Source organism: Hydra vulgaris, chromosome 01 (assembly GCF_038396675.1).
Source record: "Hydra vulgaris chromosome 01, alternate assembly HydraT2T_AEP".
NCBI classification, from domain to species: Eukaryota; Metazoa; Cnidaria; class Hydrozoa; order Anthoathecata; family Hydridae; genus Hydra; species Hydra vulgaris.
Window position 1 is genome coordinate 43,045,001 of NC_088920.1, and position 13,803 is coordinate 43,058,803.

At 28.3% G+C, this 13,803-nt stretch overlaps 1 protein-coding gene across 4 annotated transcripts in view; it reads left to right on the forward strand.

The window, feature by feature from the left end:
• Nucleotides 1–13,803, forward strand: part of LOC100206699 (ubiquitin carboxyl-terminal hydrolase 9X) — a 111,152-nt gene that overhangs the window by 68,408 nt on the left and 28,941 nt on the right. For 2 of the 4 annotated variants that reach the window (XM_065788244.1, XM_065788246.1), the window contains 3 exons: nucleotides 1,721–1,983; nucleotides 7,250–7,342; nucleotides 7,526–7,887. In XM_065788244.1, coding sequence (XP_065644316.1) covers nucleotides 1,721–1,983; nucleotides 7,250–7,342; nucleotides 7,526–7,887 — 718 coding nt within the window. The remainder of the gene's footprint in view (nucleotides 1–1,720; nucleotides 1,984–7,249; nucleotides 7,343–7,525; nucleotides 7,888–13,803) is intronic. The other 2 variants (XM_065788245.1, XM_065788247.1) reach the window with 1 other exon arrangement.

Consider the following 13,803-nt stretch of genomic DNA (forward strand, 5'->3'; position numbering starts at 1 on the left):
TGCACCATAAAATACAGTATATTTTATGGTGCAGGAAATATAATTAATTAGTTGGAACAAATTGTTTACATGGCGGACTTAAAAGTAACAACTGTTAAACTATAAGCAATCAATCAGCTAAACCAAAAAAAAAATCTTTTGTTTTTTAAATTTTTAAATTATATATATATAAAAACCTTTTATTACTATTACTTCTTGAATGTTATGTGAAGTCTTTTCATTCCTAATATTTCAGTCCTTAAATTAGTCGATCCATTTTTCGTTTTTATGCCTCACAAATAGCCGAATGTAATATTTGACTTACACAGTGCATCAGCTCAATATCTGCATTTAATAATGAGTTCTATAAAACAACGTAAAGACATTTTTAAAACAATGTTTTATTTTTTAGTCAAGTTATATTTGGTAATCACTAAGGTTAGACTAGTAAATTTCTAGTAAATCACTTGGTAAGACTAGTAAATTTAGAGGCACCTATAGTGATAGTCCATAGTGCCCGTTTTTCACAAACACTTACATATATAAATTTTATTTACTTTGAGAAATGATGTGAAGCAGGGAAAGACAAAGAAATATATATATTACACATTCTTAATAAATATTTAATTCAGCAACCATTTGCAAATGTAAATTTTATATATTTTGAGAAGTAAAGGGAAGCCAAAGAAGCATATATATTATGAGTGTTTATATTAAGTATAATATTATATTAAGTAGTGTTTACATGTGTGTTAATGAGTGTTTATATTAAGTGACAAATAATGTAGAGTAACAATTTAAATGCCTATAAAAATTTTGTTTTAATTTAAAAGTTATAAGTTAAAAAATTTTATTAAATAATTTCTTTATAAACTATATTGCAACAATAACAGTATTTTTACAGCATTACAAAATTTTATTACAGAATTTCTTTATAAAATTTGTGCCATCTTTACAACGCTACAGAATCAGGGAATCAGTGACTTGAATAATTATATATAAGATAGTATAATTTATTTATAAACTTTGGCATATATATAATTCTGACATATATAAAATTTGCCGAATGGTCACACACGAGCAGTGAACGCCTGAGGGAAGAAATGAAATACATTAGAATAAAGGAGAATTATTTTTCAAACAAAGCATATTTTGACAGTTGTCAAGACAAAAATAAAGATTAATAGAGGAATATTTAAAATAAGACAGACAATGCACCTAAACAGTACTAACAATAATAATAAAAAATAAATTGTTATATAAATACTAATATGAACTAAGATAAAACAAAAAATATATCACCAAACATAAAATAAATAAAACAAAAAATACATTAAAAAATAAAAAGTATGCATACAACAATGAAAGGCCTCAGAATGGAAAAAAAACATTAATGCCAATGTGTAAACATAATTTGTGTAGTGATTAAGTAATAAACATCTCCTCAGAGTCGCGTCAATTATTACTGGCGTTTCGATGAGGATCAGCACTTATAACTAGTTTATCCCGTCAGACAAATGTCATCGCCACTTATGCTTTACTCTGCGACTTACGCCTATTCCATACTGCAGTAAAAAAGGATTCACTACAAATAGCCATATAAGATTGTATAAGATATATATAAGATAGTATAAGACTTTAACAGAGTTTTTTACTTTTACTATTGTAATATATAACATATAAAGAGTATATTATACAATAAATTAAATTTGAAAATGCATTCAAGTCTGTTTACATTTAGTTTATCTGGATCAAGTTCACCCGATGTGTAAGACACAACAAACAATTGTTGCTGCCCTCGAACTTTTAATTTCTCTTGCTTCTAATTGTGTTCCTAACCTTCGTCTTATTGCTGAATATTTAACTCAAATTTATTACTCTGGGTATGATAGCCCTATTACTGAGTGGGAGTATCAACCTCCAATAGGTCCTCGTCCTGATAATGGTTTTGTTGGATTAAAAAATGCTGGTGCTACATGCTACATGAATTCTGTTTTGCAACAGGTAATACTGTATATTATGTTATGGTTTTTATAATAAATGATGGTTTGTGTTTTTGTGTGAGTTTTATTATCGATATGTTTATGTTGCACCAGTAAATCAAATCAATTTCCTGAATAACCTGCCAGATAATGTTTTAGGTTTTATTAATTGCATAATGATGTGTGTTAATCTTTTTCCAAAAGATAAGACACGCATCAATATGAAATTTTTAACAAAATGTTAGAATAATTTAAAAATTTTATTTTTCTATTAAGTTCAATGATGATTATGGTGTTCATTTGAGTCTTTCTAATTATTAAAACAAATATTTGTTATTTTTGAAGTTATTCACCAGACTTGCTCTTTTTGATCTCAATTTAAATTTGGCTGTTTCATTTTTGTAGTTGTTAATCTTAATTAATAGTGTTAATGGCCATTATCGTTTGATTCTTCTTTATAATCTATTGAATTCAGGCAGGCATGGAAGTTGTCTGAATCCAAGAGATTATAAAAATGTCTTCACTTTCTCAAGGAAACAAAGATGTTGTTTGATGCTAACGTTCGTTATTCTAAGATTTTTTTATTAACTTTATACTTTGTTTCTGAAATTACTAAATTTCATATTTTATTTCAGAAGTTAGACTTTAGAGACTTTCAGAAAATCTTAAACAATGCCATTAACAAAGGTAAGTCTAACATTCCATTTCTAATAATCTTATCTGATCTTATTATTTCTCCCATGGATAAGACAGAATCATTTGTTAACAACTTTTCCTCTAATTTATTCTTAATCTAATGACCACATTCTTCCTATCATCCCAAAAAAACAGCTTAATTTTCTATTAAGCATTTAAGTCACTCTTTTTTGTTGTTTAAGTTATTTCCAATTTAAACCTTTTTAAAACTTGTGATCTAGACTGTTGCAGTCTTACTACAGCCTTTTTTATGAAAAAACTTTTTGATAAAATCAGTAAAACTGGTCTTCCCCATAAACTCAGTTCATATGGTTTACCTTGAAAAAATTTTTAAATTTTTAAATTGTTTTTTTCAAAACTCATTAATAAAGTTATCCTTGATGGGGACACTCCTTTATCAATAGTAACTTTTAGGTTACTATAAGGTTTTGTTCTTGGTCATGTGTTGCTCCTCATCAATGTTAATGATAATTCTAATAATCTAAAATTACAAAATAGACAGCCGATTATGAATCTGGTCTCTCTTTTGGGAAAGCTTGGGGTTTGCAGTGGCTGGTGAACTTTAACCTAAACAAAACTTTTTTACTGCTAATATCGCTTAAATAATTTGATCGCAATATTATTGATATTTCTAAATTAATGAAAAGCAACACTCTTACTGAATCCTCTACTTCATGTCTACTGCTGATCTCTCATTTATACAACCCATTACAATATTAACTAAGGTTGCTTCTCTTTTTTTGCTTGCGTGTTTCTTGCTCCTGATTATACTCTATTTTAATACCATACTGATGATACTCAATTCTCTACCTCTCTATATATCTTTTATTTGTTCTTCTATGGAATACTGTTGCCAAATTTGGCACTTCTAATGAGACCCACTCTCTTTTAGACAAGGTCTAATAAAACATTGCAAATGTTGTTGGACCTGCTTTAGCTGCTAAGTTCTGGCCTTTGTCCCATCTCTCTCTCTATTTTTTTTTTTTTTTCAAATAATCCAATGATTGTTGCTAATTGAGCTATTGTCGATTAATTAACCAATCTTCAAACTTGTATGGCTTATCATTCAGCTGAGTTGCATCCTGTAAATTGTTCCTTCGTGCTTTTTCTTCTTAAATTTTTCTTTTCTGTTTTGTTTTCTTTCAAAAAATTTTCAAATACATATATATATATATATATATATATATATATATATATATATATATATATATATATGTATTTGAAAATTTTATATATATATTATATATATATATTATATATATATTATATATATATTTTATATATATATTATATATTTTATATATATATTATATATATATATATATATATATATATATATATATATATATATATATATATATATATATATATATATATATATATATATATTAGGGTAGGTCAATTTTAGCTTTTTTTTTGAATTTTAAGTTGCGTAATGTTGCAGTTAATGTGTCTAGGTTAGGAATGAGGTTTTGCCAAATCTTAACTATCCTGGTTTAAAAATGGCTTGCGGCTTTACATTTCAAGTCTTAATTTTGAGTTGATTTGTTAAATTATTAATTTCAAATGTTGAAATATTTTATTTTAAGTCTAATAATCTCGTTTTAAAATATCTCGTTTCGAATTTATAAAGTAACCAATAAACGATTTCTTAAAAAGCGCAATTGTTTTAAGAAGCCAAAAAAATTTTTTTTTTTGGCTTCTTAAAACAATTGCGCTTTTTAAGAAAAGATTTACAAAAAAGATTTGCAAAATTTAAATTTAAATTTTGCTAATCTTTTTTGTATTTAACAGTTTTTGTATTTAAAAGTATTGTATCTTGATTGTATTTAAAAGTTGGTTTTAAAATTAAATATAAAGTATTTAAAAGTAGGTTCAAAAAAAAAAATCGCAAATTAAAGAAATCTTTTAATATCAAAGGTAAATACTTATGATTATTATATTTAGAGAAATGTTTTTACCTGTTTATATTAAATAATTTTTGTTTTGCAACTTTTCGAAGGAACTAATGGATTTACTTAATTTAGTTGGAGGAACTAATGGTTTTACTCAATTCCTGAATACAATTTACATATATATATATATAATTAGTCCACATTAGTCTACATATATAATTAGTCCACGAGAAATGCCATAAGTAAAGGCTACAATTACACAGATAAAAATTGAAAAAAAGTATTGTGGTGGCCCGTGTGAATTATCATTAACAGATCCAAGCACTTTAGACAGGTTATTCAGTACTATTACTACTTTGTTCATATAAATCCAAATGCAGATATCGTATTAGTGACTCAGCAAATAAACAATAATATAAAATCAATTTGGGCTACAGTAAACCTAAGTTTACCTCTTATAACAGACAAATCTAACAATAGGAAAGTTAAAGATCTTTTCGTACTTGTTAAGGATATTAATCGCAAGCACGGAAAAGCAAGCGCTAAAAGAAATCTTGATGCAAACTTGGACAAACTTTTTGATATTTCTGCATGTTCCTGTTCATTAGATGTGTTATCCTGTAGTGACAGAAAAGTTTCATGTAATAAAGAAAATTGCATAGAAGAACATATTGTATGCCTTTGCTCTCAAAGTAATGAAGTACCTCTTGAAGACAGAGCTTATCTTCGTGATCAGAGGAAAAAAATTCGTCCAAAAGGTGCATATTAACTTTCTTCCGTTGATAGATTTTCTGTCAAAAGGATTCAAAGACTTAATAAAGGACAAAAAAAATATCTCATAAGCTAGTTGATGAAGATGAATCCCTCATACCACACGTAAACTTAATTGAAGAAACAAGTGGTTTAATCATTACGGAGGTAAATATTTTATAAACACATGAAAAATTTGTAGTAGATGAAACAAAAAGTATTTTATTTTATTAACTTTTTTTAGGATGAAGGTGAATGGAAACCAAAAGACGTGCTGAAAATATTCAGGATAGAAATCAAGTTTTGTTTGAATGTATTGAAAACCCAATTGTAGATAAATATATTTCGGAAGAAATACTAACAGACCTTAGTTGTGATTGAAGGCTTTTATTTGAATATTGCAAAGGAATAGGTAATGGTAAAGTTTCTGATAAATGGTCTGCCTATAAAATTGGACCGCTTAACCATGCAAGGTGGTTAACACTAGGTATTCGCCTTCTTTGTTTGTATACTAGAGACAATCAACCAACCGTTTCTTTTAAAAAACTTGTATATTTTATTGTTCAGGTTTACACTCCAGCGTAGTTCGAAATAAAAATTCTTCAAAATTTCACGAATCCCCACGCCTTATTTTTTCTACTATTACTAGAATAAATAATCTCCCCTTTGATGATGTTAAACATATTGTTAAAAAAAACATTAAAAACAACGCATTGTGTCTAAAACCTAAAAAAATATTCTTTATGCCATGCTAAAAGATAATGACAGCAATATACGAAACTTTGGTTTTCAAATCTCACTGGCTCTAAGGCAAAGGTATTTATTCATAATTAACTAAAATAAGTTTAAAAAAAAGCCAGATAAAATGTGGTAATTGCCTTTGATTTATATTTATAGAGTAAACAACAAAAGTTTGGAAGTAAATTTGAAGAAAATTCCGGAAATTAATTTTAATGCTAATCATTGTTATGAGTTGGTTGACATCATCAATACTAAATTTACAGAGCCCCCAACAACACAACATTTTTCAATTGAGCAAATCCAATATATGATTGACAATAATGTTGAACCTAAAATCCCCGACTTTCCATCTCACTCCCAGAGTGTTGAGCGAGCGGTAAAACTTGTGTTGGAAGCATCCCAATATGTCTATGGATTCGAGAATCGACACAGCTACATATTAACTAAACTACTTAGCAGGAAGATGCGTCAACCATATATTTCAAAAGGGCATTATTCCCATTCTTATGATGATATTTTTTAATTGAAAATGTATATAAGCATGTTCAAAATGTTTTAAATTGTAAAAATAATGTTTATTTTGAATTCCTATGTAAATATAAGAATAAAAGTTTCACTATTTAAATCTTCAAATTAACAAGTTGTTATAAAATTAGCTTAATTGTTATAAATTATTATAAACTTAAATCATTCAGAAATGCAGTTAATTTTAAAAAGCAATTAAATATGAACATATTTAAAACGTCAATTTTTGTATATAACGCCTTTTAAGGTGTTTTTTCGCATAATCATACTAATCTTAGAATTTATATCTGCAAGCGATTCTTCATCCAAAATCTCTCAAATTTTTAGAGTAATCATATTTTAACTGTCTCCAACTACTGCAATAATACGCAATATGCGGAATTAAATTCGACCTACCCTAATATATATATATATATATATATATATATATATATATATATATATATATATATATATATATATATAAATATATATATAAATATATAAATATATATATATATATATATATATATATATATATATATATATATATATATATATATATATATATATATATATATATAGACACACGCACACACATATATAATAGCTGATTAATGGTGGTTCAACACCAGTTATTTTGAGCACTTAAATGTAAAGTTTAAGTTGTGTAATTAATTTTTTTTTTTTAATTTCAATAAGCTTTGCATGATACCAGAGATTGCTAGTGGAGTACTTAGTGTCGATGTTGGACATAATGAAGATGACGAAAACCAACACGAAAAAACAGTAACAGTTTGTACTATCTTTTAGTAAAATACAAACAATTTTATTTTTTTGCTTTTAAAATTTTTTGGAAAATATTTTGTTTTAAAAATTTTTTTGACTCATTTATGCAGTCCTTTAATATGAGATCCTAAACTTTAAAAGTTCTCCATAAATCTGCACTAAAACTATTTACTTAAATTTCTTTCTTAGGTTTTGAACATTGACAATGATGTTACATCATCAAGTAGTGAAAATAAAGAACTTGTTGAAAAGAATAAGCAGAAAGAACGTCAGCAATATAATAAAAAGGTTTTATGCCAAGTGCAAGCTATTTTTGGTCATTTGTATGGTAGTAAGCTGCAATATTACATTCCTCATGGTTTTTGGCAAGTTTTTCGTCTTTGGGGAGAACCTGTTAATTTACGGGAACAGCACGATGCTTATGAGTTCTTCAATACACTTGTTGATAATATTGATGAAGCATTAAAAGCTCTTGGTCATAATTCAGTTTGTTCGAACGTTTTGGGAGGATCATTTGCAGATCAAAAAATTTGTAAACAATGTCCTCATAGGTATTTTTTTTAAATATCCTAAAAATCTCTTTAATTTTTTTATCCGCATTATTACCTGTGTTTTAATACAAATAAAACTTAGTTATAAAAAATATGTATTTATTAACTCTTAAAAAAGATTAGAGTTAATGCAATCAAATGTCAATATTTTGTTGAGCCACCTTTAGCCACAATTACAGCTTTAATTTTGTGTTGCATGCTATCAATTGTGTGTGGCTCTCAATAAATAAGTGTATTGTCTTCCTTATTCAATGTGATTTCACACATGAATGATCTTTTCTAAGAATTGTGTTCAGTTTTTCATTTGATCTTTAACCACTTTCTTTTTTCATCAGCTCCCACATGTTTTCAATAGGGATTCATATCTGACTTAATCAAACAGGAAAATTTTCCAAAAAAGCTTTAACAGAGTGTGATATGTGGCCGAGAGCTCCATCTTGCATAAAAATAAATAATTCCCCATTTTGAAATCATTTTCTGAGCTGTAGAATAAATTGATTTTCTAGGACTTTTTTGTATTGATCTTGTCTGACGTATCTTTTACCACATATGTTTGTGGTTGATGAATGATCAGATCATCATTTTTGTAGGGTGCCTAATAGTCTGGATAATGCAGTCAGGATTAAAATTTTTCTCCATGACACCAGAGCTTTGTTCTTCAAAATTTCAAATGAGCTTTCATAGCTGAAGCTGACCTGTCAAAAAAATTAATATAAATATGCAATATATAAATTAATTTATTTGTATTAGTAATTGCTATAACTGGTGTGAGCTAATGAGTGTAGTATTAACACACTATGACAGCTGATTTGCTTGATTGCTGCTCATCCAGCTATCAGGACCTGCTTTAAAACTGTAAACTGTTTGTGTGTAAACTAACTCTCTTAGCAAGCTGTTCCATTAGCTGATCTACTAAATAAAAAGTTTTCACAACTAGCTTGTTTAGTGAATGGTTTGAATGAGCTTGTTTAGTGAATAGAATGAATTTAACAACTAGCTTGTTTAGTGAATTGTTTAGAAAATGGTGACCCTTCGTTTGAGTTTGTTGAAAACTAATTTTTTTGATTGTTTCCAAATTGTTGAAACTGTTTAAAGCATTTAAAAAGTGAATCACGTCTCCCCTTTGTCTCTTTTTTGTCAAGCTAGTCAAGTCGAGAGAGCTTTTGGGCAATTCTCATAATTAATTTTCTTGAGTGATGGTATTAATTGAAATGCACAATGTTGGACTCATTCTAATAAATCAACTTCACCCTTTTGAAAAGGTGACCAAACTGGCATTGCAAACTCTAACAGTGGTCTCACAAAAGAAACATAAAGTATTCTCAGGAGTCTAATATCTAAATGAACAAAACATTTTCTAATTTGACCCAATTTTCGGTTGGCTTTGCCTATGTATTTTATTACATGATTTTTCCATTTCAGGTGGTTTGAGAAGATTACTCAAAGACCACTGTAGATTCTGTTATGTTTAACTTTTTTGTCATTGATATATTGGGGTGATTTTTTGTTATTCCATCAAAGTGCATGACCATACATTTCGAAAAATTAAATTTCACAAGCCAGTCTTGAGTCCACCTAAAAGCTAAATCGAGATCTGATTGCAAAGAAAGAGTTGATGCACAGGAAAGCATTTCATCCAAAATTTTAGTGTCATCTGCATACAGCTTGGTTACGTTTTTTAGAGTTTTAGGCAAATTTTAGTTTTTTTTGCCTTTTTCGTACAGAGGAGTAATATTATCTGATCTAAATTGCACTGGCAGTTTGCTGGTCATCATGCTGAGAGATTTGGACTCTTTTTGGCTCTTTTTACCAGAATAAACTCAAAGTTTTGTTGCAGTTTTTTAATCTTGTCTGCTACATATTTGCTACATGTTTATTTTAGGTTTCAACACTGGGTCTTTACATTACACAAGCAGTTTTTATATTTTAAATTTTGTTGGCTTTTAAGGAGAAACTTTAACCTTTAACTTTTTTTTTGGTCTGATTTTTAAAGAGTTTAATGTCTTTTTGGTTGGAGTGAAATGATTACACTTCAGTATAAAAAATCAGTTCATCAAACATTTCTTGTATGTTTTTATTACTGAAGCATTGTATCCAGTCAACATTTGAAGTTAGGTCAGATATGAGTTCAAAATTGGAATTAGGGAACATAAATCTTTGCTTGCTTTTTCTTCATCACCATTAAGACAAAGAACATATGTTCGAAAATGAAAGACCTCAGTGAGAGATGACCGATATCTGATGGAGAGTATCAAAAATCCAAAGAAGACAAGTGACCAACTAATGAATGATTTAGCTACGCATGACATTCATGTCTGCTCAAGTACTATGTGGAGGATGTTGATAGCTGTTAAAAGGTTTGCCAGAAATTCTTCTAAAAAAACCATTACTTATAGATGCCATGAAGAAGTGTCTTTTGTGGACAAAGGAATACAAAAATGATACTAAAGAAAAGTGGAGAAGGGTATTACAAAATGTAGTTGTTAAATTTACAGTTTTTTTATTTATTATGTTTATATAATCATACTATTTTTAAAAACTGTAGATATTAAATGGAAGAGACTTGATAATTGTTAGTTTATTTTCTTTAGTAACAGACTTGATAATTGTTAACTTGTTTATTTATTGATTGCAGGTTTTATTTGCAGATAAATGGTGAGCCTATAAGACCTGGACACATTGAACAATATGCCAAGTATCCAGAAAAGAATATGTTTTGGGGTTGTTTCTCTGGTGTTGGACCAGGAGCACTCTACCCAGTTACTGGCATGATGAACTCTGATACTTACATTGAGGTTCTGCAAATAAATTTAATTCCAGAGATGTTATAAGTGTTTCCAAATGAAAACAGAATATTGCAGCAGGATTTAACCTCATGCCATACATCCAAAAAGGTCAAGAAATTCATGGTAGAAAACAATATTAAACCCGGCAAATGGCCTGGCAACTCCCAAAATGGCCTGGCAACTCCCTTGATCTCAATCCAATTGAGATTTGGTTTGAAGACCCAGAAATCCAAAATATTTGAAAAAATTTGGTAGATTCTATGCCAAATTGTGTGCAGAAAGTCATAACAGCACACACAAAATATTAGTGTATAAGTTTTTATTATAAAGCATGTACACGAAATAAATGTGAAAGTAGAAAAACAATTAAAAAAATTTACTCCTCAATTTTTATTTCGAACCAAGTAATAATTTTAATACAATAATATAAGAAGATCAAACATTAAAAAAAAATTAATTCTTCCTGTGGGAATCTAATAAAATTTTGAGCTTTTGTTTTAGTGGTACCCATAAGCTTGCGCACAGAATAAGAATCAAAACTATTTGATGCTTTTTTAAATGATATTTTAATATCTTTACTGTTTCTGCAAAGCTTTTTTGTTTTTTTTCATTTTTCTTTTGATAATAGCCCAGTACTTTTCAATAACTCTCAATTCTGGGCAGCTTAGAGGATTTTCTGTTTTAGGCACAAATTTGACATTATTCTTTCTATACTATTCCATAGCTAGTTTACAATAATGAATTGAAGCTAAATCAGGCTGGAACACAGGTCTGTTATTGTGTGATTTAATGAGAGGTAAAAGGAATATTTTGTAAACATTCTTTAACATATATTTGACCAGAAAGTGTGGATATGTAAAATGCTGATTTTTTGCCACAACTGCAAATAGCTTGCCAAATCAAAGCTTTTTTAGCGAACTTGTCATGTTTTGTGTATTTAAATTTCTTATCTGCTTTTCCTCTATATTTGGCAATATAATAAACAGCACCAGGAATTTGTTGATGATCGTACTTGGTATAAATTTCATCGTCTTCAATAATACAGAAATTTTTAGAAATAAAATTGTCATACAACTTTCTGTCGCGGGTTCTTGCACATTTTTGTTGAGTTTCAGAATGTTTGGACACTTTTTGTGCTTTGAAAGAATGAAAATCATGTTTGTTTCTAACTTTTGCAACAAAACTATGAGAAAATCCATATATTTTTGCGCGTTTCCTTAGTAAAAGGTTTGGGTTATTCTTAAAACTGTTAACCAGTTTTCTAACTAATTATATATCTTTAAAACCTTCCTTTCTTCTACCACCAGATTAGCATTTGATCAATTTTGTTTGAGAAAAACGTTGGATGTATTTGCAACGATTTTGCTATCGAATTGTAGCTACTTTTAGGATTTTGTAAATATTTGTGCATAATTTTTCTCTTTAGTCTTCTTCTTTTGTCATTTTTAAAACTAATTTCAAGTTAAATCCAAAAACTAACATATTTTTTTTTCGATGGCATTATGCACAGAAGTGTTAAGTACAACATTTGATCAAATTGAGCTAAGTACACAAAAATTGTCTTATTTTTTCAAACATTATTGTGCCTGAATATGGTAAGTGTACGATAAACTGAGTCAAGTTTGTTGCAAGTCTACTAATCGTTTAAAATGTTACGAGTCTAATAAATTGTTACTTTCAAAATGCTCCCCTGTAAAATCACATCTAAAATAAAATCATATATATATATAGATATATATATATATATATAGATATATATATATATATATATATATATATATATATATATATATATATATATATATATATATATATCAATATGCCCTTGAAAATATAGAAAAGATCTAACAAAAAACCTACTTACTGATTTTTATATATTACTGATGTAGCACATAAACTTCTTGTGTTGTATTAACATATTTGAGCTAGTTCTTCTTACAATGCCAGTTATTTTCTAGACAAGGTCCAAAAACATATTTTAGATGTAGTTGGATCTGCTTTAACTGCAAAACTTGAGCTTCTGAGTTGTTTAGGCACATCCTTGATAGTGCCTAAACAACTCTTCCTGTTATCTCTTAATAAAGATATAGCTCTAATACTAAATTTAATGGTTCTAAGATTGGCTGGTGGTTAGGTTTCCTAACCTCTTTGGTAGCTCTTAGAGAGGCTGATTCCATCAACAACTGTAAAATATCAGAATATTAACAGTGTCATGTTGCGCATGGATGGTGTGGGTCAGGATAACAATATCAGTTTTTGCCATGTCTAATAACATCTGTCCAACAACATCTGTAAGTATAATGAGGTATAATAACATCTTTCAAACAACATCTGAAATTTCATTGATGTCTAATAACATCTTTGCTAAAATTAAATGAGTATTACAGATGTAGTCTTTTAAATTATCAAAGTGTAATAACATCTGCGTAACTACATCTGTGGATTCTACAGATGTTGTTACATCTTTTAAATTATCAAAGTCTAATAACATCTGTGCAACTACATTTGTAGATTTTATGATGAAGTTATTTTTAAGATGAATTAACTAATAATGCATTATTTTAACCAGATGTAGTTACAAATAGAAATTTTTTCAGATGTAACTTCATATGGAAAAAAATCTAACTAAAAATTCATTATTTTAACCAGATGAATTAACTAATAATGCATTATATTAAACAGATGTAGTTACATAGAAATTTTTTCAAGTGTAATAATATCTGGAGAAAATTCTTCCAGATATTATTGGACTCGGAGAAAAATTACCAGATGTAGTTACATCTTTCTAAAGATGTTGTTAGGGGTTGTTGAATTTTCAGATAATGGACAGGTGTTATTAGAACAAAAGTACAGATGATCTTGGACTACTCCACAGATGTTGTTGGACAGATGCAGTAATCTTTTACCGATGGTGTCTTTGTTAGTTCTTTTGCCACATAAGAAGCCTTATGTTACAACTTTGGGTTATTTAGCAGGACTGAGACAACTGTACAGCTCAATGCCTGGGATGCCATGCTCTATCTATGAATCAGTCAAGTTCTCATTAACTTAAACCATGACCAAGATGACTGAAAATATTAAACATAAGAAACCATCACCTCCACCTAACTGTTTCAATATACCTTTTAAA